Source organism: Pongo abelii, chromosome 19 (assembly GCF_028885655.2).
Source record: "Pongo abelii isolate AG06213 chromosome 19, NHGRI_mPonAbe1-v2.0_pri, whole genome shotgun sequence".
Lineage (NCBI taxonomy): Eukaryota > Metazoa > Chordata > Mammalia > Primates > Hominidae > Pongo > Pongo abelii.
In genome coordinates, this window is record NC_072004.2 from 17,279,692 (window position 1) to 17,305,950 (window position 26,259).

Here is a 26,259-nt window from a genome sequence, read left to right on the forward strand (position 1 = left end):
TTTTATGACAATTTTTTAAATGTTTAAAATCAAACCACATAATTTAAACACATTAACAGAATGAAAAACTATAATCATCTCAATAGTGGCAAAAAATGTCTTTGATGAAATTCAACACCCATCCTGATAACAAACCTCAGAAAAGTAATTTGAGTGATAGAGACTATCTAAAATTTACACCTCAAGTCATACCAAATGGTAAAATGTTTTGTTTTCCTTTAGATTCTGGGAAAAAGGCAAGGATGTCTACAAATCCTATTTCTGGAGGTCCTAGCCAGTGCAATAAAGCAAGAAAAAAGTGGTATGAAGATTATAAAGAACGATGTAAAACTGACTTTACCACAGATGACATACTGTGCACACAGAAAGTCAAAAAGAATGAACAATTATAAATAAGTGAATTTAGCAAGGTCACTGGATATAAGATCAACTTTAAAAAATCTATTCCATATATATATATATATATATATATATATATACACACACACATACATGAATGAGAGATACCATATACCTATATTGTGGCAACAATCACAAAATGAAATTAAAATAATACCATTTATAGCATCAAAAACATCAAATGCATAGTACTAATCTAACAACACTTCTACAATTGAAAAAATACAGTAACTTCCTTTTTTTAAAAAAATACCTTTTATTTTTACTCAACTTGTTAAAGGGGCAGATAAAGACTTTGGCAAATTTGATTAACAGCACAAAATAATGTTATCCAAACTGAATAATTTATTGCTGGTCTGAGGCTTGCCTTGTTTACACTAAAGTAGAATTTATGTTGTTTCCACAAATGGCAGATATCAACATTTAAAGGAATTTAATAGTGACCTCTTCAACAAGGCAATCATCTTGGTAGCAAACTTCTATTTAAATCTTACATAACTCAAGCTTTATAAAAAGCCAACATAATTGCAAATTGGGTTCTCCCTCTAAAGCCTTAAGTATTCAAAGCTCAAAACAGTTAATTTAAAAATAAGCAAACAAATAAAGCAACAAAAAAACCCTGCCAGCAGATCTGGCTGAAATACTTACAAAAAAACAAACAAACAAAAAAAACCAAACACTAAATGAGCTTAATCTTTACAAAAGTTATGTTAGCTCAAAAGCTATAAAATCAAAGTTATCTTAATTCTACAAAGAAGGGAGAGGGTCTTCATGCCACCATTTCCTTAGAACCTCATCTTTTTCATCCAATTTGGCCACAAATCAAATTTCTGTGTGCCCCTGTTTTCAAGAGATTCTTCTTGCAGAAGAGGCCAAGTATAAACATGGAAGAGTAACTGCCTAAGTAGGAAAGTGTTCCATAATAGTGTGCAGACAACAAGAGAGTTCTGAGTTAATCTCTGGAACTCGACCTGGACCTTGATCTGGACTTTGAGTGAGAACTAGAGTGGGATCTTGAAGTAGCTCTTTTTGGTGGAGGGGACACAGAACGGGCCTTTGAGGGTGGACCAAGTAGCGGCGAATTGGAACAGGACTCGCTCCTTGATCTGGATTTTGACTTTATAGCACCCTTTCCATTTTCTTTGGGGGATCGGGACCGAGACCTGCTTCGAGATTTCTCATACTCATCCTTAGATCTGCTTCGAGAATGTGAATGGGAACCCCGATCAGACTTGGGCTTAGATTTGCTCTTTGATCTAGATTTCCTGCCTTTTGATCGAGAACGTGATCGACCTCTGCTCCGCGACCTGGAACTGGAGCGACTTTTTGAGATACTTCGAGATCTACTGCGGCTGTTGCTGCGACTCCTACTTCGTGACCATCTTCTAGATCGAGACCTGGATCTGCTTCCAGAGTAAGATCGCCTATGGCTTGTGCGTGGCTTATCTTCAATAAGCCTAATATTTCTGCCATTTATTTCTGTGCCATCCAGTTTGTCCAAAGCACGCTTCATGTCAGAGTAGGAGTGAAACTCAATTACACCCTCATTTGTTCCTTCCTTGTGGGCATCCGCACAGGTTACTTCACCTGCTTGTCGCATAAAATCCTTTAAATCTTGCCAACTGCACAGACTAGAAAGATTTTCTACAATAAGCCTGTATTCTGTATGAACAGGTGGTCCGTATTTGTCTCTGCTAGATGTTCTCCCACTGCTGTGTCCACCTCCACCACGGCTGCTTCCGTAGCTGTAGCCGTCGCGATTGCGACGCGGGCCCGGGCGTGCTCTACCATCAGAGGCTCGCCGCAGAGCTCCTTGCAGTTCAGCTCGTAAACGGCTTCGTTGGCGTCACGGGAGTCCTCGAACTCCACCAAGCCATAGCCATTTTTGAGGTCTACTTCGAGGAGGCAGCCATAGCCACTGAAAAAGCACTGGATGGCCTTCTCCTGGACGTTGTAGCTCAGGCGTCCTATGTAGACGCGTAGCATGTCTGTGGCGTGCGGGGGCCCAAGGGCTGGTTGTGGAAGGGTAGACCGCAAGCCAGTAGCCGCGCTGCGGGTGCGGGGACGGCAAGAGCCCCAACACGCGCCTCACACCACAGTGACTGCCGAGTCCAGCCACACAATGGTTAGTAACTTCTATAATTGAAAAAATTGTTGCAAAAATATAAAAATTTCTGAAATTTTGAGGTGAATTCCTCAGGATCCACCTGCCTCAGATGGATCACTTGAAGTCAGAAGTTCAAGACCAGCCTAGCCAACATGGGGAAATCCCATCTCTACTAAAAAAAAAATACAAAAAATTAGCTGGGTGTAGTGGCAGGCACCTGTAATCCCAACTACTCGGGAGGCTGAGGTTGCAGTGAGCCGAGATTGTGCCACTGCACTCCAACCTGGGTGACAAAGCAAGGCTCCAACTCAATAAAAAATAACAACAACAACAAAAACCAAATCCCAAAATGTTTAAAGTATCTATATAAATGAAATGTTTTGGAATACTCATAGATTAAATGTCTCAATATTCATGTTCATAACTTTTCCAGAATTAATCTATGTATCTGATGTAATGCCAACAAAATCCTAGCTTTTTGGTATGGGGTGATTGAAAAAAACATTCAACAATGTATATGAAAATGCCAAGGACCTGAAATAGTGACAATTTTGAACAAGAACAAAATTAGAAAACATACAGTTTACCCTTGAGCACAGGTTTTAACTGTGTGGGACCACTTATACATGGATTTACTTCTACCTCTGCCACTTGAGACAGCAAGACCAACCCCTCCTCTTCCTCCACCTTAGCCTGCTCAACGTGAAGACGATGAGGATAAAGATCTTGATGATGATCCACTTCTACCTAATGAATAGTAAATATATTTTCTCTCCCTTATTATTTTCTTAATCATATTTTTTCTCTAGCTTATGTAAGAGTACAGTATCTAATACATATACAAAATATGTGTTAATTGACTATGTTATTGGTAAGTCTCCTAGTCAAACGTAGATTATTAGTAGTTATATTTTTGAGGTCAAAAGTTATACAATGATTCTTTATTGTGTAAGGGGGTCAGTTCCCCTAACCCCTGAATTGTTCAAAGGTCAACTGTACTATCAGTTTTCATTTAAAATATTTGGTATTGTTACAATAATAAAAGCATACAACAATGAAACATAGTCCAAAAGACCCTTACATGCATGATCATTGGATTTATCATGAATGTTCAACTGCAAAACAAGGGAAAGAGAGGAAGATGGCCTTTTCAATAAATGATGTTGAACAAATTGCTTATTTGTATGAAAAATATTTTGACCCTACTCCATACCATAAATATTAATTTCAGATGGATCATACACATAAAATAGTAGATATGTGGAAGAGAATGTAGAAAAATATCTTTATGACCTTGAGTTACGATAATATTTCTTAAACTGGGCAAAAAAGCACTAATCATAAAGAAAAGTTATCCTTTATCAAAATTAAGAACTTCTGTTCATCAAAGGACATCATTTAGAGAGTGAAAAGGTAAGCTGCAGATGAGATATGTGTAATACAAACATCTTAAAAAACCCCGTCTCCAGAATATATAAAGAATCCTACAAATGAGCAAAAATCAGTTCCCAACTAAAAAAATGGCAAAAGTCTTGAACAGGTACTTCCCAAAGAAGATATTTAAAAAGCCAACACATATCGAAAGGAGGGGCTCAACAGCATTATCCACTGAGGAAGTGCAAATTAAACCCATAATGGAATAGCAGCATGCACAAGAACCAGGCCCTGGGAGCTCACCGTGCCACTGAAACTGCTCTAGTCAGGTTGGTGTGGGTCATCCCCAACCCCTTACCCAATGGATACTTTTCAGTTCTTTTGTCATTTGAACCTACTGACCACGTTCCTCTTCTTGAAGCACTTGCCTCTAAGGCAGGAATGGGAGGGAGGGTTTAGATGTAGTGACGATTCGGAGGCAGAATGGAGGGACCAACAAAGTTGGCATCATGCCATGTCAACTCTGTGATAGCAGGGCTTCTTAAAGGTCTGACTCTCAAACCTTTCAGTCAGAAAGTGGCACATTAACTATCCTCAATAAGGATTGGTCTCTTAGTAAGTTTCACTATTAAACTTCAATCAGAAATGGTCATTTTAACCAGAATGTCAAATTGTTCATTTATGATGGAAGATAATTCACATCAATCTCCTTCCCAGTGTTAAATACATATTTACCCTGGCATCGTGAAACGGGTATTTGATCCTCTTAGCCTCCCTGAAGTGTAACTCATCATGCCTTGTTCTTTTTGGATGTCAGGTCTTTGGTCTGTTAGGGCCTTCTGGTATCAAGGACACAGCTTCTGGGTTCCCATTGTTACTCTAGGCCCCTCCTAGCAGAAGTATTTCATAGTGTTCCCAGAACTTCCAAGCCCTCATTTACAGACTTGGGTCTATAATTGGCTATTTTCTCTCTCTACACTTCATCATGCAAAGTTCAGAGGCTTTACACAGCCTCTTCCATAAAGACACCTGTTGTTGCCATTGTGACCTTTTCTTTGGTGGCATGTTGAAAGTGGAACTTCTTTCTGAGGCTTGAGGTCTTCTGGTCTACAGCCTGGGCACAAGTTCCAGATATTCTTGGGCACATTTTTCATCTATCCGGAATTTCTATCACCTCCTACAAATGAAACTCAGTGGGTGGTAGGAATAAGATGCTAAGTAACTTTTTTTGGAATTTAAGTAACATCAGAACCAATTTCCATGCTCTAAGATGCATGAGCACCTCTCCCCCTCATTGTATATCCAGCACTGAGAGTAGGTCCTGGCACATTGAAGGTGTCCAATAAATAAAATGCACAACAAAAATATTTTTCCTTTTTATGTAAATATTACAGGTTCATTGCAAAGAAAAAATTAAAAACAGAAAAGAAAGTAAAAAACAAAAAATCGATACTCCACTAAAACAGAAATAACCATCATTAATTTTTTGGAGACCATCCTTTCATCTCTCTCAGAAGTTCACATAAATACATAATATTACATTTACAGTTTTATACCATAAAGGCAGCATTTACATTTTTCTGTTTTTACAGTCTCCCCTTCCCTTACCTCTACTTCTCCTTTTCTCACTCCCCTCAAGGTAATCAATATTAACAGCCTTGTGTATATTCTTCCATACCTGTCTCCATGTGCATCTAACCACACACACACACACATAAATACAAAATAAATGGGTGTGATTATTTTAACAAAAATGATATATTGTATATATACATTTGTTATAAAGCAATTATTTATCAATACATTGTGGAAATACATTGAAATCAGCTAGTATAGATATAAGTCATTTTTAAAATTACTCTCACACTGTTCCATAATATGGGTATATCACAATTTATCTAACCACTTCCCTATTAATGGGCATTCACTTTGTTTGCAGTTGGGGCTTTGCCCCCCTCTACAAACAATACTTCAACAAACACGTTTATTTATATTCTTATGCATTGATGCTGCTTTTATTTCTATGGGACAGATTCCAAAAGTGAGACTGCTGGGTCTAAGAGTATATATGTTTAAAATTTTAAACATATATTGTTGGACTGCTGGTGGAGGTATGTTATACAACCTTTAAGTAACAGTACATGGTTTCCCAAACCCCAATAGCTAGCAAAAGATCTCTTAATTTTTGCCAAATTCATGAAGGGGAAGTTTCATCTCACTGAGCATTTCAATTTGCATTTCCCTGAGTGCTTTTTAGGTTCAAAATATTTTCACAGGATAATGATCACCTACAGTTGCTCTCCTATGAAGAACCATCCAGTCCAGAGGGATTAAAGACTTAAGTGTAAAAAATAAAATCATAAAAATCTTAAAAACAAATTTAGGATACTATGTATAACCTAGGGATTAAGGAGATCTCTTTTAAGTAAAATGAGTAAATAAAAAATCTAAAAAGGAAATGATATAAATATTTTCCTATAAAAATGTTGTGCATTACTATAAAGTATAAAGACAAATGCTAGATTAAGAAAAACATCTGCTACATAATGACAAAGGATTAATATCTAAAATATATAAAAAGCACCTCCAGGTTTATAAGAAAAGACAGATAAATAAATAGAAAAATAGACAAATACATATATAGGCAATTAACTAAAGATAATTTTTTAAATGAGTAAAGTATGAAATCTGGATGAATGCTTTCATTTGTTCATTATTTTCCTCTAGTGAGAGTTTCCTTATAACTTCTAATATTTAATATTATTAAATGATTTCCCACATAATTGTTTATAGTTTCTCTGTATACTTTCTGACGAATTCCTAATGAAGATTTTCCTATATTCATAAAATATAGTTTATAAGATTCATCTTGTGGAGTTGACATCTAGGTGAATGACTTATTGTTCTTTATGTTAACTGAGTTTCTCTCTGATGTATTCTTTGATGTACAGTAAGGCTTGAACTACTCCTGAAGGCTTTTCCACATTCATTACATTTATAGGGCTTTTCTCCAGTATGCATCCTCAAGTGTACAGTAAAGTCTGAGTTAGTTCTGAAGGCTTTTCCACATTCTTCACATTTATAGGGCCTCTCCCCAGTATGAATTCTCTGATGTAGGGTTAGCTGTGATAAAGTAATACAACCCTTTCCACATTCCTTACAGGTGTAGGGTTTTTCTCCAGTGTGTGTTCTCCAATGCACTGTAAGGTAAGAACCCCTCCTGAAGGCTTTTCCACAGACATCACACTTATAGGGCTTCTCTCCACTATGGATTTTCTGATGTTCTGTGACATGTACCATCTGGCTAAATGCTTTCCCACAGTCATTACATTTAAATGGTTTCTCTCCAGTATGTGTTCTTTGATGTGTATTAAAGCCTGAGTTACTTGTGAAAACCTTTCCACATTCATTGCATTTATAGGGCTTCTCTCCAGTATGCCTTCGTTGGTGCACGGTAAGCTGTGATGTATTAGTGAAGGCTTTCTCACATTCATTACATTTATATGGTTTTTCTCCAGTATGGGTCCTTTGATGTACAATAAGGTATGATTTAGTCCTAAAGGACTTTCCACAGTCATAACATTTATAGGGTTTCACTCCAGTATGAATTTTCTGATGCTCCTTGAGATTTACCATTTTGGTGAATGCCCTCTCGCAGTCAGTACATTTATATGGTTTCTCTCCAGTGTGAATTCTCTGATGTACAGTTAAGTGTGATTTTATTCTGAAAGACTCCCCACATTCATTGCACAGATAAGGTTTCTCTTCAGTATGAATACGCTGATGTATAATTAGAGAAGAAGAACGCATGAAGGCCTTTCCACATTCAGTACATTTATAAGGTTTCTCTCCTGTATGCATTCTGTGGTGTACAGTAAGGCATGAATAATTAATGAATGCTTTCCCACATTCATTACATTTATAGGGTTTTTCTCCTGTGTGAATTCGCTGATGTTCTGTGAAATTTGCGATGCGGTTGAATGCTTTCCCACATTCATTACATTCATAGGGTTTTTCCCCAGTGTGAGTTCTTATATGTACGATAAGGCTTGAATTACTTCTATAGGCTTTTCCACATTCATTACATCTAAAAGGTTTCTCTCCAGTATGAATCCTCTGATGCACATTAAAAATTGTGGTATTCTTAAAAGACTTCCCACACTCGTTGCACTGATATGGTTTCTCTTCAGTGTGGGTCTTCTGATGTACACTAAGATATGACTTGTTCCTAAAGGCTTTCCCACAATCATCACATTTGTAGGGTTTCTCACCATTGTGAGTTTCCTGATGTCTTGCAAGTTTTGATTTATCACTAAAAGCTTTCCCACATTCACTACATTTATAGGGTTTCTCTCCAGTTTGAATTCTCTGGTGTTGATTAAGACGGGCACACTGGCTAAAAGATTTCCCACACACATTACACTGATAAGGTTTCTCTTTAGTGTGAATTCTCTGATGTACCATAAGTGATGAAGAAGCAATGAAGGCCTTTCCACATTCATTACATTTATAGGGTTTTTCTCCAGTGTGGATTTTTTTGTGCTGACTGAGATATGAAGGCTGGCTGAATGTTTTCCCACATTCATTACATTCGTAAGGTTTTTCTTTAGTATGAGTTCTTTGATGTTGAATGAGCAATGATCTATAACGAAAGGCCTTTTCGCATATACTACATTTGTAGGGTTTTTCCTTATTACTGGATTTTTTCCCCAAAGTAAGTTCTGAAGTCTGCCTTATGGCTTTGCTGCCTTTCATCTCCTTGCAAATAATCTTCCCCAAATGGGTATCTGTAATCAAATTTAAATTCTCTGTGAAATTTTCCTCTTGTGTTTGGCATCTGCTGTGAAGCTCTTCTGTGGCAATGCCTGGTTCTGGAATAAGAATAGATTCAAACCTAAAGCCTCTTTGACTAGTGGGAGTCTTCTTGAGTGGAATTATTCTTTGACTCAAATGATTCTGATTATTTTCTAATCTCAATATCCTATCATTCCATTTCCATAACCCTTCCATTCTGGAATCCCACAGACCATTCTCTGTAAGTTTCTCTAGTATGGCCTCCTGTGATAAATCTTCAGAAACAGCCTTTGTTCGTGTAGCATTCTTGGTTGCAGGTTTGGGCTCCATGTCTGGGGCAAAAAGGCAAAAAAAAAAAAAAAAAGAGAAAAAATCAAGTAATTCCTTTCCTAAGGTGGGGCAATCTCACTAAACAGAATAATAAAAGTAATAAATACATGGATAATGAATATATGGTTTTAATTGCTTTCACACTGACTTGTTTTCTAGTGAGAAGAAGGTAGGGTTAAGGGAGGCTGGTTTAGCAAAAACTAAAGTAGCAAATTCAATGAAACTTTCCCATTAAAAAAGTCCATTCAGCTGGGCACAGTGGCTCATGCCTATAATCTCAGCACTTTGGGAGGCCAAGGTGAGAGAATTGCTTGAGCTTAGGAGTTCGAGACCAGTCTGGGCAATATAGCAAAACCCTGTCACTACAAAAAAAAAAAAAAAATACAAAAATTAGCCAGGCATGATGGTGTGCACCTGTAGTCCCAGTTACTTGTTAGGCTGAGGTGGGAGGACTGCTTGATTCTAGGAGGTGGAGGTTGCAGTGAGCCAAGATTGTGCCACTGCATTCTACCCTGGGTGACAGAGCACGACTGTCTCAAAAAAAAAAAAAAAAAGTCCATTCATAGTTTAGAGCCAACTATTTTAGATAGTATTCTTCAACTTTTAACAATCTCAAAAACTGTCATACTTCCTTGCTTTCTATTTACTCCACAAACCAGACATTAGTCCCCAACCATACTTTCTATTTGTTCTCTTTTTTTTTTTCTGAGACAGAGTCTTGCTGTGCCACCCAGGCTAGAGTGCAGTGGCGTGATCTCGGCTCACTGCAACCTCCACCTCCTGGGTTCAAGCAATTCTCCTGTCTCAGCCTTCCGAGTAGCCAGGACTACAGGCGTGTGCCACCATGCCCGGCTAATTTTTGTATTTTTAGTAGAGATGGGGTTTCACCATGTTGGCCAGGCTGGTCTTGAACTCCTGGCCTCAGGTGATCCACCCACCTCAGCCTCCCAAAGTGCTGGGATTACAGGCCTGAGCCACCATGCCATGCCTGGCCTCTATTTGTTCTCATTCTTGATTGACTAGCTTTGTTGTGAGGGCTTTCTCAAATTCACTGGCAGAATAGTTTATTCAAGTCTTTGTACATACCTTTTAATAAAACTTTTATGGAAAAAACACTTTGATTTTCAAAAAGAACTGAACAACAAACTAGTCAAAAGTTAATATTTATACTTACTGATATTTCAAATAGTGGTAATTATTGTTTAAGGGTAGATTTTGCAACTTTTTTTATGGCCCTAAGAACATTTCTGAGTTTGTCAAAAATTCATTAAAAAAATTACACTGTGGAATACTGGTTTTACAACGTGTTTGTGTATGCAATTTAATATTTTATTTTTAAGACACTTTAATGCTTTTTAAAACTTGTAATTCATTTTCAGGTAATTATGCCTCAATGTTTAAATGTAAGTTCAATAAAAACTCTTGTCCATGGTAGAATGGTTTTATGATTTTTTTTTTATTTTTATTTTTGAGGCAGTGTCTCACTCTGTTGCTCAGGCTGGAGTACAGTGGCACGATCTCAGCTCACTGCAACCTCCACTTCCTGGGTTCAAGTGATTCTTGTGCTTCAGCTTCCAAAGTAGTTGGGATTACAGGCATGCGCCACCACATCCAGCTAATTTTTCTTTTTAGTAGAGAAAGCATTTTGCTATGTTGGTCAGGCTGGTCTCCATCTCCTGGCCTCAAGTGATCCACCCTCCTCGGCCTTCCAAAGTGCTGGGGTTACAGGCGTGAGCCACTGTGCCCAGCCAATTTTATGATTTTAAAACCCACTTTTAAGCAGTATGATTTGTCTACGTTATTTTACTTTTATAAAATTTAAATTAATATTTTGTCATGCTGTTGCTATTTATCATTCTTTTACTTTTAAATAGTTTTAATTAGTTTGAGCATATTTTTTGCTGTCATAGGATATTATATTGCCAATATCTGATAAAAAAAAAAAGTTTGCTGTCAGAAAAAAAGCTATAAGGCTGGGTGTGGTGGCCGATGCCTATAATCCCAGCACTTTGGGAGGATGAGACAGGAAGACTGCTTGAGCCCAGGAGTTTAAGACCAGCTTGGGCAACACAGTGAGACCCCATCTCTATAAAAAATTAAAAATGAGCTGGGCATAGTGGCACACACTTGTAGTACTAAATACTTGGAAGGCTGAAGCTGGAGGATCCCCTGAGCCCAGGAAGTTGAGGCTACAGTGAGCTATGATTGCATCACTGCACTACAGCCTGGGTGACAAAGTGAAACCCTGTCTCAAATAAATAAATAAATAAATAAATAAATAAAGGCCGAGCACAGTGGCTCACACCTGTAATCCCAGCACTCTGGGAGGCCAAGGTGGGCGGATTACCTGAGGTCAGGAGTTCTAGACCAGCCTGGCCAACATGGTGAAACCCCGTCTCAACTAAACACAAAAATTAGCTGGGTGTGGTGGCACACGCTTGCAATCCCAGCTACTCGGGAGGCCGAGACAGGAGAATTGCTTGAACCCAGGAGGTGGAGGTTGCAGTGAGCCAAGATCACGCCACTGCACTCCAGCCTGGGAGACAAAGCGAGACTCCATCTCAAATAAATAAATAAATAAATAATAAGAAGAAAAGCTATAGAAAACATATCTGTAGCACCAATTTGGAATTCAGAAACTAATATTAAATTTAAAAGGTCAAAAGAATATGAAGTTGGAAAGCAGAAAAATTTGCTGCAAAATGCACTAATAAAATTATAAAAGCTTAGAGTACAAAAAGGTTGTTGTTATATTAGTAATTAGAAATTTTCTTCAATAAATTTATTTGTAGAAACTTAATTTATATGCACTAAATTCTCATCTTTCTTGAGTGAAAGTAAAATGTTACTCCCAGACAACAAGAATAAAAAACAGAATAAAAACTTTTACATTTGAGAGGTCTGCACTTTGGGGATGTCAGAGGAAGTCATTTGGACCAACTTTATTGCTGAGAACAATTTGAAATTTTGGACAAAAGAACAGTCTGTTTGAAAGCATCTAAAGCTAGAAAGACCTAACAAATTACAAGGAGAAGAATGAAACCCAGAAAAACAATCCTGGTATTTGGTGCCATTTTCCCCTTCAAATGCCTGTTAATTCTCTAAGAAATGACTGAGAGGCTGAATAAGTAAGCAGAACTCTTAATAAACTCATAGGGCAAGAAAGACAGAGACGGATTTAGGTCCATGAAGGAGGACAATTCTGGAACAACTAGGGTTTGGCTGGAACCTTAAGGTGATAAGCCCTACAAATAGAACGACTAAGAAATAGATCAGCTGGCTCAAGGACTAAAACCCACCTCATTTAAATTTCTCATTGAATTAAAGTGAATGAAGATTGTTATAGTCCCTAGCCTAGCAGTCTGACAAAAGCAAACATTAATCCTCTGTGGGAAAGATTACATAATCTAGAACCTCCTAATATTACTATAGATTTTCATAGTCAATGCCTGATACTCAATCAAAAATAACAGGCATAAAAGGAGACAAGGCTGGGCATGGTGGCTCACATCTGTAATCCCAGTATTTTGAAAGGCCAACAAGGGCAGATTACCCGAGGCCAGGAGTTCGAGACCAGACTGGGCAACATGGCAAAATCCCATCTCTATTAAAAAATACAAAAAAATTGGCCGGCCATGGTGGTGCATGCCTGTAGTCCCAGCTACTCAGGAGGCTGAAGGAGGAGAATCACTTGAACTTGGGAGGTGGAGGTTGCAGTGAACTGAGATTGCGCCACTGCACTCCAGCCTGGGTAAAAGAGCGAGACTCTGTCTGCCTCCCCCCACCCCCAAAAAAAGGAGACAAAAATCAAAAGTCACATGGGAAAAAAATCAAGAGAGAAAACAAATATACAGAAACAGATCTAAAATGAATCCAAATAATTGAGGTCTCAGACATAAACTTTAAAATAACTAGGATAACTGTATTCAAGAACATAAGATTAACAATCTCACAAAGATTTGTAAAGTATAAAATAAGAACCAAATGAAAATTCTAGAACTGAAAAATAAATATAGTAACTTAAAGTATGGGCTAAGAGCACAATAGAGACAGCACATGAGAGAGTTAGCAAAATGGAAGATAGGTCAGTACAAAGTATCCATACTGAAACACAAAATGATGAAAAACTTGCGAACGTTAGAAAAGCAGAAGAGACATCCAGGATAGGGCGAAAAGGTCTATCACAGATGTAACCAGAGTCCTAGAAGGTTAAAAAGAGAAGTGAGAGAGAATGGACAGAAGTTAAGTCAAAGAAATAATGTCTTAGAATTTTCCACAAGAGATAAAAAAAAATCAAGTCACAAGTCTTAGAAGCCAAATGAATCTTCAGCGTGAGAAATATGAAGAAAACTATACTAAAGTACACAGTAGTAAAACCGTTGAAAACTAAACTCTTAAAAGCAGCCAAAAAAAGAGAGACAGGGAAGGGCACAGTGGCTCACGCCTGTAATCCCAGCACTTTGGGGAAGCCAAGATGGGCAGATCCCCTGAGGTCAGAGTTCGAGACCAGCCTGGCCAATGTGGTGAGACCCCATCTCTACTAAAAATACAAAAATTAGCTGAGCATGGTGGTAGGTGCCTGTAGTCGCAGCTACTCAGGAGGCTGAGGCAGGAGAACTACCCGAAACTGGGAGGCAGAGGCTGCAGTGAGCCGAGATCATGCCACGGCACTCCAGCCTGGGCAACAGAGTGAGACTCCATCTCATTAAAAAAAAAAAAAAAAAAATCTGTCTCTCTCTCTTTTTTTAAACAGCGTCTTGCTCTGTCACCCAGGTTGGAGTGCAGTGGATAGGATTACAAGTCTGTGCCACAACGCCTGGCTAATTTCTGTATTTTTAGTAGAGATGGGGTTTTGCCATGTTTCCCATGCTGGTCTTGAACGCCTGACCCCAAATGATCCACCCACCTCAGCCTCCCAACACCTGGCCAAAGACAGATAGATGTCCTTTAATGAGCAACAATTAGATCAGAGGTTACAAATTATAACCAATTTGGCCCATCATCTGTTTCTGTATACCCAGCAAGATAAGAATGATTTTTATATATTTATTTGTTGATTTATTGATTTACTTACTTACTTATTTTGAAACCGAGTCTCACTCTGTTACCCAGGCTGGAGTGCAGTGGGCAATCTCAGCTCATTGCAACCTCCGCCTCCTGGGTTCAAGTGATTCTTGTGCTTCTGCCTTCCGAGTAGCTGGGATTACAGGCCAGTGCCACCATGCCTAGCTAAAATTTGTATTTTTAGTAGAGACAGGGTTTCACCATGTTGCCCAGGCTGGTCTCAAACTCCTGGCCTCAAGTGATCTGCCTGCCTTGGCCTCCCAAACTCCTGGGATTACAAGCATGAGTCACCACACCTGGCCAATTTTTACATTTAAAGTGGTTGAAAAATATATCAAAAGAATGTGAGACATTAAAAATGTATGAAATTCAAATTTCAGAGTCCATAAGTGAAGTTTTAGTGGAGCACAACCACATTACTTGGTTAATATGTTGCCTATGGATTCCTTGGTGCTACAATAGCAGAGTGGGGTAGTTGCAGCAGAGAGTCCTTATGATCCAACAAAGCCGAAAATATTGCTGCCTCGCCTTTTATATAAAAGTTTAGACAGATGGCTCACTTCTCAACAGATTGTACATAAGACAGAAAACAACAAATGATACCTTTGAAATGTTGAAAGAATATAACTGCCAATCTAAAATTTCAAACTTACCAAAAATATCCTCCCAACATGAAGGCCAAATGAAGATATTTTTAGAAAAAAAAGGGAAGAGGCTGGGCATGGAGGCTATTGCTTGTAATCCCAGCACTTTGGGAGGCCGAGGGGGATGGATCACCTGAGATCAAGAGATCCAGACCAACCTAGCCAACATGGTGAAACCCCATCTCTACTAAAAATACAAAAATTAGCTGGGCATGGTGGTGCATGCCTGTAATCCCAGCTGCTGAAGAGGCTGAGGGAGTAGAATCGCTTGAACCTGGGAGGCAGAGTTTGCAGTGAGCCGAGATCACGCCATTGCACTCCAGCTTGGGCGATAAGAATGAAACTCAGTCTCAAAAAAAAAAAAAAATTAACAATATACTACTTTTAAAATAAAGACAAAGTACAAGAATACACAGAAAGTGAAAGTGAGCAGAAGAAAAAAGATATACTATACAAACAACAACCAAAAGAAAGATGCTGTAGTAATATTAGTATCAGACAAAACAGACTTTAAGGCAAAAACTTTTAAGAAATGAGATACTTCATAATGACAAAAGCCAATTTACCATACAGATAACAATTATAACTTTGTATTTACGTAATAACACAGCTTCAAATACAGAAAGAAAAAAATTAAATGAACTAAATAGGAAGCAAATGTATAGTCTCACTAGCAGACTTTAAAAAATCTTTCTCAATTGATAGAATAAGCTGTAAGTACACAGATTTTAACATAATTAACAAACTTAATCTCCTGACACATCTAGAAATTGTACTCAATACTCAATACCTATAGGCTATACATTTTTTCAAGAGCACAAAATGTTTACAAAATTCTGCAAAGACTGACATAATTCAGAGCATCTTGTCTGACCATAGTAGAATTAAAGTCAACAAGATTGCTAGAAAATTCCCAAATGGCACAAAATTAAGAAAAACATTTAAAAATAACCCAAGGATAAAATATATCACAATAGAAATTATAAAATATTTTCCACTCAAAAATTATGAAGATGCTACATAAAAAAGTGTGATATAGTCCTGATAGCCCTAAACGATTAGAAAAGAAGAACAGCTGAAAATCAATGATATAAGTATCTAATTCAAGCGGTTAGAAAAGATCCACAAATTAAGCTCTAAGAATGGAATAAAATAATAAAGAACAGAAAGTAATAAAACTCAAACATACAAGAAAAAGGACTAAAAACAGTAATGTTTTTAAAAGCCAAGTAATGTCAGGCATGGTGGCTCACACCTGAAATCCCAGCAATTTGGGAGGATGAGGTGGGAGGATAGCTTGAGCCCAGGAGTTCGAGAACAGCTTGGTCAACATAGTGAGACCCCCTCCTCTACAAAAAATAAAAATCTTAGGTGTGGTGGTGTGTGCCTCTAATCCCAGCTATGTAGGAGGATGAGGCAGGAGGATCACTTGAGCCCAGGAGTTTGAGGCTGCAGTGAGCTATGATCACACCATTGCATTCCAGCCTGGGTGATAGAATGAGACCCTGTCTCAAAGAAAAAAAAAAGTCAAGTAAGATTGATAAACTCTAGCAAGATTGAGTAAGATAAAATTAAGAAAACACAAAAAACCAGTATCAGGAATAAGAAATGGCACATCACTTCAGATCCATATAAACATTTAAATGATAAACAGGATAGTATGCCAACAAATTTTAAAATTAGATTAAACGGAACAATCCCTAAACATAATTTGCTAAACTGAAACAAAAAGAAATAAGAAATATGAACAGTCCTAAGTACTAAAGGCATAGAAGCTATAATTAAACACTTTTCCCAATAAAAGCTTCAGGCCAAGATGGCTTCCCTGGTGAATTCCACTACCATAAAAAACAACTTTCCCTCTCTCACAACTTTTTCTTCCCTCACCATAAGCTAATGATCTTGCCTCACATTTTAGAAACTATGGCAGCTATCATAATAGTGGCCTCAATTTTCCTGCCCTCAACTGACATGCAGGTGCACCCATCTTCTCCACCTTTCTCAGTATTACAACACAGGAGGTGACCTCTGTACCTATTCAAGGTAAATCCCCCTTTCTGTTCTAGATTTTATCTCCTTTAACCCTGTCAAACACTTTAGTCCTTCGTCTTTGTCTTGCAACATCAATGTCTCTCTCTCCATTAAGGCAATCCTATCAGCACTCAAACATGTCATAGCAGCTCCCATCTCAAAAATAAAACAAGTATTTTTTCTTGACTCCATTCTTTCCTTTAGCCACTGCTCCATTTCTCTTTCCCTCTTCGTAGGGGAAAAAAAATCCCTCTCTAAAAAGTTATCTAAAACTATCTATAATGTCTACTTTTCACTCACTCTTTTAAGTATAAATATTATCTGATATATAAAAATACGTAATTCATGTGTGGATTGTTCATGGCATCATAATAAAATGAATGCTTAAATGAACCACAATCTATTTCTTTCTTTCCATCTCCACTACCATCACCCTAATCAAAGTTACTATCATCACCTGGATAGACTATTGTAACAACCTTTTAACTTACTGCCTGCTTTATGCCTCAAGTTCAATCTCTATAAACAGTTATTTTCTAAAAACCCTACAGTAGAATCTCTCCATGCTTTGGAACTCACTTAGATCATCTACAAAGCCCTGCACAGGCAGGCTGCTACATCTCTAATCTTATTCTGTACCAGTTTCCCCTCACTTTAGTCACAGCAGCTTCCTTTTGATTTCCAGAACACATGGCATTCTTTGCTGTATCAGATCCTTTGCATTGTTGCTCCCTTAGCCTGGAATACTTCTCTTTTCCTCTTCCCCTTACTGTTTTCTTCTTCTGACCTTTCAGGTCTTGGCTTAAACGTCACCTCTTCAGAAGCTCCCCTGACCACCCTGTTTGAAGCAGGTGTCCTCTTCCCACCCCAGTTACTCTTTCTTATCCTCCAATTTATCTCATAGCTGGGAGGTATGGCAACCACCATTTTAGTTTGTTTTTATTTGTTTGCCAAATTATCTATTTCTCAAAATTTAATCTTCATGAAGGCAGGGACCTGGTCCATCTTATTAGCTGCTATAGCCCTTGTACCTAAGCCAGTTCACAGTATATAGATGTATAATATTGATTAAATACATCAATACTATATTTTGATTCTCAACTGCTTCCTTGTTTGTATTCTCAATTAGTTAAGAACCTGGAGGAGAGGTGGTGGGTTCCTCCAAAGTTTCTGTAGCCTTGTAGGTGAAGAAAACTAAATAATGAGTAAATAAGTTTGCCTTAAGAGAAATCAGTGGGGACCCTTATGGAAGCATTTTCAGGTAAATGAAGGAAGAAATGACAGATAATGGTGAAACAAATGAGAAACATGAAGTTAACTGGAGAAGACAGACCTGAAAGGGATATTTTATGCAAGTTTGAATGAAGAAGAAATAAAATAATAATTATGAAAAGCATGTCCCCAGGAAAGCAGAATAGGATGAGATGGTTCCCAAAAGTGGAGGACAGAGACAGAGGGAGAGAAGATGGGGGTGAGAGGGACAGGCAGTAAGATGGGGGATCTCTTCCTCTGAGACAGCTTTGAACAAATATATCTTCAAAATTATTTCAGATGTTCTGGTGAACATCCCCCTATAGTCTGTTACTTCAAATAAATCCCATCTTCTTGGTTCTATTTAACTCACCAGGATAGGGAATTCTTGAAATTTCTCTCACCGTCACCCATGGTCCTTTCCCATTCTCCAAATGAGATATCATGTCTGGTTTGGAAACTGCAAGCCCTGTCCACAGAAAAATAAATAGGATTTGATTGGAGCCATGAGCAAGAACTCCTGCCAAATTCAGTCTCAGTTCTTAATCTTCTGGGCAGAATGACCATTACAGGAAGTTCTAGAGCCGCACTGTCCGATACAGTTGCCAATTGTCACATATGGCTATTTAAATTTGAATTTAAATAAAATTAAGTAAAATCTAAAATTCAGTTCTTCAGATGGACTAGCCAAATTTCAAGTGCTCAAAAGCCACAAGTGACTAGTACCTGCCATATTGTACAGTGATGTTTTAGACAATTACAAAGACATCTCAAAGGAACTCAATGCTATGATTCTGGTTTGGTGGGATAATAGATTGTGGGAATAAACTGAGTTTAGAAAGAAATTGAATACATTTGTTTCTTTCTTCTAGAGGTACTGATAACTTCCATTTAAGGAAGTGACTAGAAAAAACTTTGGTCCAAAATCTGTGGGGTTGTCAACAATCTCCAAGATTCCAGTGAAATGTGTGTTTCTTACTCTACAATGGGCAGATCATGTAGTTAAGAGTGAGGAATAGCATAACCCAACCATGTGCCCCTAAAATCAAGTACTTCAGTTAAGTACTTTAGAGGCCCTTTATCTTTGGCAAACCTGGTCAAATGGGCAGATCAATCAACACAGAAGAGAAGTTATCCTTACCCAGGGAGACCAGATTCCTGTAATTCTCTAGCATCACATCCTTGTGCAGGTTCCTCTGTGTAGGGTCCATCAACCTCCATTCCTCCAATGTGAAGTCTATAGCCACATCCTTAAATGTCACCGATTCCTAAAACAATTACATTGTGATCACTTAGAAACTATACAATTAGACTTGTTAGGCAGAATTATACATAAAAAACTGGGGAAGAGCCCCAGAAACCAGAATCACCAAATGATTATGTAGGTCAACCAGTTCATCCCTTATAGGATGTATAAATCTCTCCAGTGACAAGAATTTGAAACCATAATACGCTGCCTATATCATCTTCAGAGTTTCATCTGATAGCAGAATTTCATTTCAGACCAAGTCTGGCTTCCTATAAATTATAAATATTGGTTCCACTATATTATCTGGAGTCAAACAGCATGGTTTCCTACTTCCCTAGAAAGTATTTAAAATACTTGATAACAGCCAGCAGTTTCCATCCAAATCATCTTTCTTCCTTAAAACCCTGGCTTATCTAAAATGTCAATTTTCTTTCAGTTCTAATCTATAGACTATGACTTACTAAAAGATACATTTTATCATTTGTATTGTGGATACAGAATATTATAAGCTTTCTATTTGAAAAAGAAAAATAAAAAAAAATCGAGGAACTTTGGGTAAGTTCTTTGGTCTGAATATGTATATGTATTAAAAAAATGGAAGAACAGGCCATAAACATTTTCAATGTTACCTATTGGAGAAAAGAGGGAGTAGAGCGGACTGGAATGACAGCTAGACTCCTTTGAATATCTGTTTTGTAGACTTGACTTTTGAACCATGTAAATATATTATAAATGAAATAAAAGATTAAAAAAAGCAATCCCTAAAAATTAAGAGTAACATGAAACCAGCTGGTAGCACACTCACTCATTAGAGAGGAACTATTTTGAGTGACTTTGAAACAGTAATTTTTCTGTATATACTGCACAAGATATACCCTGAGAAAAATAACTGCAAAATAAAAACAAAACCAAAATGTTTTCAGTAAATAATCATATTAATTACAGTGACAGACATGCTATTGTTTAACTGCTGTGTGTGTAGTGCTTGATAAAGCAAATTAGCATACTGACGTCGTTGATAACTAATACATTTGGCATGGGAGAAAGAAGATAGAAATGTAATATTGATGAGATTAGGTTAAAAACTCCATAGTTCTGAGTTTGAATAGGAAGTATCACTAGAGATTCATGAAGCATTTTAAGGGGGAAAAAAAAACACATTTCCTAGCTTCAGCCACTGAAAAGGCCCAGAAACCATAACTAATAAGGTGGCACTATGCAAGCCAGACTGTGGGCTCTAAATATTACTTCCCCCTAAAAGGAACCAGGGCCTAGAACACCCTGACACATTAAAAAGCAAGGAAGCTATCAAAGACTACTAGGGTCATATCTAAGACACAGGAGACAACTTGAAGAGGCTTCCACTGGCCAATGATGTGACAATTTGAGCATCAATAAGGATAATAACTGCAATGGATTTCTAATCCATTATCTAATACAGTTACATTCATGATACATTATTTTAAAAATCTCATCTATCATCTTTGGAGAATACCTGGAAACTGGTAAGTAAAGAGAAAGAATCAAACTTTTGTCCTTTCTTACCTATGCAAAGTACACATAGTTTGTACTGTAATCAAACGTAATTAAATAGTTGCTAAGGGAAGGTTTCTCTTTATGGAAGTATTTTAGCTAATGAATGAAGAAGGAACAAAAGAATTAGAACATCACAATTTGCAACTTCTAATGAATTAAAGAATCATCAGCAGCTGCTAACATAAAAGAAAGGCCTCAATTAGCTAGTATATGTCTTCTGGTGGTATATACCAGCAATATGAAATGACATTGCTGAAAATATTTTTAAAAATCAAAATCTCAGGGCCGGGCGCGGTGGCTCATGCTTGTAATCCCAGCACTTTAGGAGGCCAAGGCGGACGGATCACGAGGTCAGGAGATCGAGACCAGCCTGGCTAACACGGTGAAACCCCGTCACAACTAAAAATACAAAAAATTAGCCAGGTATGGTGATGGGTGCCTGTAGTCCCAGCTACTCGGGAGGCTGAGGCAGGAGAATGGCATGAACCCGGGAGGCGGAGCTTGCAGTGAGCCGAGATTGCACCACTGCACTCCAGCCTGGAACACAAAGCGAGACTCCGTCTCAAAAAAAAAAAAAAAAAAAAATCAAAATCTCAGCCGGGTGCAGTGTTGAATAGGAGTGGTAAACAGGGCATCCCTGTCTTGTGCCAGTTTTCAAAGGGAATGTTTCCAGTTTTTGCTGGTTCAACATTCGCAAATCAATAAATGTAATCCAGCATATAAACAGAACCAACGTAGTGTTGGAAGTTCTGGCCAGGGCAATTAGGCAGGAGAAGGAAATAAAAATCACAAGCATTCTTATACACCAATAACAGACAAACAGAGCCAAATCATGAGTGAACTCCCATTCACAATTGCTTCCAAGAGAATAAAATACCTAGGAATCCAACTTACAAGGGATGTGAAGGACCTCTTCAAGGAGAACTACAAACCACTGCTCAATGAAATAAAAGAGATACAAACAAATGGAAGAACATTCCATGCTCATGGGTAGAAAGAATCAATATCGTGAAAATGGCCATACTGTCCAAGGTATTCAACGCCATCCCCATCAAGCTACCAATGACTTTCTTCACAGAATTGGAAAAAACTACTTTAAAGTTCATATGGAACCAAAAAAGAGCCCGCATCGCCAAGTCAATCCCAAGCCAAAAGAACAAAGCTGGAGGCATCAAGCTACCTGACTTCAAACTATACTACAAGGCTATAGTAACCAAAACAGCATGGTACTGGTACCAAAACAGAGATATAGATCAATGGAACAGAACAGAGCCCTCAGAAATAATGCCACATTTCTACAACCATCTGATCTTTGACAAACCTGACAAAAACAAGAAATGGGGAAAGGATTCCATATTTAATAAATGGTGCTGGGAAAACTGGCTGGCCATATGTAGAAAGCTGAAACTGGATCCCTTCCTTACACCTTATACAAAAATTAATTCAAGATGGATTAAAGACTTACATGTTAGGCCTAAAACCATAAAAACCCTAGAAGAAAACCTAGGCAACACCGTTCAGGACATAGGCATGGGCAAGGACTTCATGTCTAAAACACCAAAAGCAATGGCAATAAAAGCCAAAATTGGCAAATGGGATCTAATTAAACTAAAGAGCTTCTGCACAGCAAAAGAAACTACCATCAGAGTGAACGGGCAACCTAAAAAATCGGAGAAAATTTTTGCAACCTACTCATCTGACAAAGGGCTAATATCCAGAATCTACAATGAACTCAAACAAATTTACAAGAAAAAAACAACCTCATCAAAAAATGGGCGAAGGATATGAACAGACACTTCTCAAAAGAAAACATTTATGCAGCCAAAAACACATGAAAAAATGCTCATCATCACTGGCCATCAGAGAAATGCAAATCAAAACCACAATGAGATACCATCTCACACCAGTTAGGATGGCAATCATTAACAAGTCAGGAAACAACAGGTGCTGGAGAAGATGTGGAGAAATAGGAAAACTTTTACACTGTTGGTGGGACTGTAAACTAGTTCCACCATTGTGGAAGTCGGTGTGGCAATTCCTCAGGGATCTAGAACTAGAAATACCATTTGACCCAGCCATCCCATTACTGGGTATATACCCAAAGGATTATAAATCATGCTGCTATAAAGACACACGCACACGTATGTTTATTACAGCACTATTCACAATAGCAAAGACTTGGAAACACCCCAAATATCCAACGATAGACTGGATTAAGAAAATGTGGCACATATATACCATGGAATACTATGCAGCCATAAAAAATGAAGAGTTCATGTCCTTTGTAGGGACACGGATGAAACTGGAAACCATCATTCTCAGCAAACTATCACAAGGACAAAAAACCAAACACCGCATGTTCTCACTCATAGGTGGGAACTGAACAATGAGAACACATGGACGCAGGAAGGGGAACATCACACTCCAGGGACTGTTGTGGGGTGAGGGGAGGGGGGAGGGATAGCATTAGGAGATATACCTAATGCTAAATGACGACTTAATGGGTGCAGCACACCAACACGGCACATGTATACATATGTAACAAACCTGCACATCATGTACATGTACCCTAAAACTTAAAGTATAATAATAATAAAATTAAAATAAAGTAAAAAAAAAGAGGGGCAACAGGTTTAAGGGATTCAAACTACTCTCCCCACTTCTGTGAGTATAATGCTTATTATGTATCAGAGACTGCTCTAAGGGCTTATAATGTATTGAATGAATCATCACAATAAGGAAGGTGCTATTTACAAATAAAGAAAGTGAGGCACAGAGATGTTAGGTGTCTTGCCCAAGGTCAAAGAAGCAGAAGAGTCTAGATTCAAATCCAAGCAGTCTATATTGAGAATTCCAGCTTGTAACCTTGTAATCATTCTGATCCATGATCTAGTAAACTAAGAGCCCTGATTAGCTGACTACTCAGGTAAAGAAGTCAACTTAGATCATATTTGGCTAAGGTCTGTTCTAGATCAGAAGAAAGATTTCCTCTGGGGTGTTTTTCTACCATTTAGATATGTATGCTTGTCATACATGTCTTATGTATATATATATATCCCTTTGTAGTTTTGAACCTTTAGGTTTTTGAAGCACGTTTTAGATAATTCTGCTAATATTAAGACATGGAGAATGTAGGAGATGATGAGTTCATAAACTTTATTGTTAATCACTTGACATGTTGTCTGTAACCAATGTACTGGGTTTTGTTTTCTTTTTTCACCAAGAACTCAGCCCCAGGAAAAAACCTGAGAAGGCCCTCATCTCTCATAGCTTACCTTGAGGCTGTGTACAACTAAGGCAGAGTTGCAACCTGCCTGCCTAAGAGGGAAATGTATGCCCAACACATACAAAGGCCCCTTTGGCAGTCGCTGAAGACTTACTGGTTTAAGGCAAAAAGAAATCTGTCTAATCATTAACTATCACCATGTTAACCAAGCAGATATTTTAGTGGCTATACATGATAAAGAATACAGACTTTACAGATTGGTCCAGGAAAGTTTCTAAACAAAGCAGCAGCACCAGCAACAACTGCAACAACAAACCCTAGAGAGGGGAGAATCTGATTTCCAGAGTTGCCATATTATATTATTTAAAATAACTAGCTGGTTTTCAACAAAAAATTATAAGATACAAAAAGAAACACGAAAGCATGGACCCATACACAGTAAAAAATAAAGCATCAATGGAAACTACCTCCGAGGAAGTCAAGACATTGTACTTATTAAACAAAGTCATTAAGGCAGCTATTATAAATATGTTCAAAGACCTAAAGAAAACCATGTATAAAGATTTAAAAGAAATTGTGAGAATGACATTTCACTAAATAGAAATTTTGGAGTTGAAAAGTATAATAACTGAAATAAATGTACCAGTGAGACATAGCAAATTTAAACATATACTCACCTAACAAAAGAGTCCCATAAGACAGGAAGTAAAAATTTATAAAATTGAAGGGGCAAAGAGATAATTCAACGGTAGTAGCTGGACAAAGTGAAAACAGTGCTCAGAGGGAAATTTATAGCTATAAAATGCCTACAATTTAAAAAGAAGAAATCAATAACCTAAATTTATACCTTAAGGAACTAGAGAAGGAAGAGTGAACTAAATTTTTTAGAAAGCAGAAGGAAGGAAATAATAAATTGAACAGAAAAACAGCAGAGGAAATAAAAAAGGCAAAAATTGGTTATTTGGAAAGATTAAAAAATGGCAAACCCTTAGCTAGAGTGACTAAGGAAAAAAAAGACAGAAGACACTAATTACTAAAATCAGAATGAAAAAGAAGACATTCCTACTGACCTTAAAGAAATAAGAGGACTATAAAGGAACACTATGAACAATGGTATGCAAACTTAGATGAGATGGACAAATTCATAGAAAGGCATTAACTACCAAAACTGACTCAGTGTATAGAAAATCTGGATAGATCTATAACAAGTACACTTCCCACAAAGAAAAGCCTAGGTTCAAATGGCTTCATGTGAATTATACCAAACATTTCAAGAAGAATTAATACCAATCCTTCACTAACTCTTCCAAAAAATGGAAGGGAAAAATTCCAAACCCACTTTATGAGAACAATATTACCAAAACTAGACAAAGACATCAGAAGAACACTACAGACCAGTATCCTTATGAATATGGACACAAAATTCTCAAAAAAATACTAACAAAGTGGATTCAGCAACAACTAAAATGCCGCATATACTACGGCCAAATGGGAATTATCTTAGGAATACAAAGTTTATGTAATATCAAAAAAATCAATCAATAGAATAAAGAACAACAACTGCACATCATCTTAATAGATTCAAATATGTATTTGACAAAATTCAACAAACTAAAAATAGAAGCAAACATCATCAACCTGATAAACATTCTCTATGAAAACCTACATCTAGCCTCATACTTAATGGTAAACAGCTGAATGCATTCTCCCTGAGATCACAAAGACAACAATGTCCCTTCTCACTTTTCACTTTTCTTTTTCTTTCTTTCTCTTCTCTCTCTCTCTTTTTTTTTTTTTTGGATACAGGATCTTGCTCATCGCCCAGGCTGGAGTGCAGTGGTGCAATTTTGGTTCACTGCAACCTCCACCTCCCCAGTTCAAGGGATCCTCCCGTCTCAGCATCCCAAGTAGCTGGGATTACAGGTGTGTGCCACCATGCCTGGCTAATTTTTGTATTTTTTTAGTAGAGACAGGGTTTCACCATGTTGGCCAGGCTGGTCTCGAACTCCTGGCCTCAAGTGATCCACCCACCTCAGCCTCCTAAAGTGCTGGGATTACAGGCATGGGCCACCATGCCCAGACATTCCTTCTCACTTCCATTCAACATTATATTGTACATTTTTCAAGGGAAATTAGAAAAGGAAAAGAAATACAAGGTACCCAGACAGGAAAGGAGAAAGCAAATTTTGATTTGCAAATGATATAATCTCTCTATACAGTTAATGTTATCTTGCATATAAAACCCTAAGAAATC

At 37.7% G+C, this 26,259-nt stretch overlaps 1 protein-coding gene and 1 pseudogene across 2 annotated transcripts in view; both read right to left on the reverse strand.

The window, feature by feature from the left end:
* Positions 1-647: 647 nt before the first annotated feature.
* Positions 648-3,413, reverse strand: LOC100937633 (serine/arginine-rich splicing factor 6-like; annotated as a pseudogene).
* A 1,830-nt stretch (positions 3,414-5,243) lies between these two features.
* ZNF624 (zinc finger protein 624) overlaps positions 5,244-26,259 on the reverse strand; it is a 33,424-nt gene continuing 12,408 nt past the window's right edge. For both annotated transcript variants that reach the window (XM_054536278.2, XM_009251340.3), the window contains 3 exons: positions 19,136-19,262; positions 18,368-18,463; positions 5,244-9,006 (listed from right to left, as the gene is read on the reverse strand). In XM_054536278.2, coding sequence (XP_054392253.1) covers positions 6,788-9,006; positions 18,368-18,463; positions 19,136-19,262 — 2,442 coding nt within the window. In that variant the 3' untranslated portion in view covers positions 5,244-6,787. The remainder of the gene's footprint in view (positions 9,007-18,367; positions 18,464-19,135; positions 19,263-26,259) is intronic.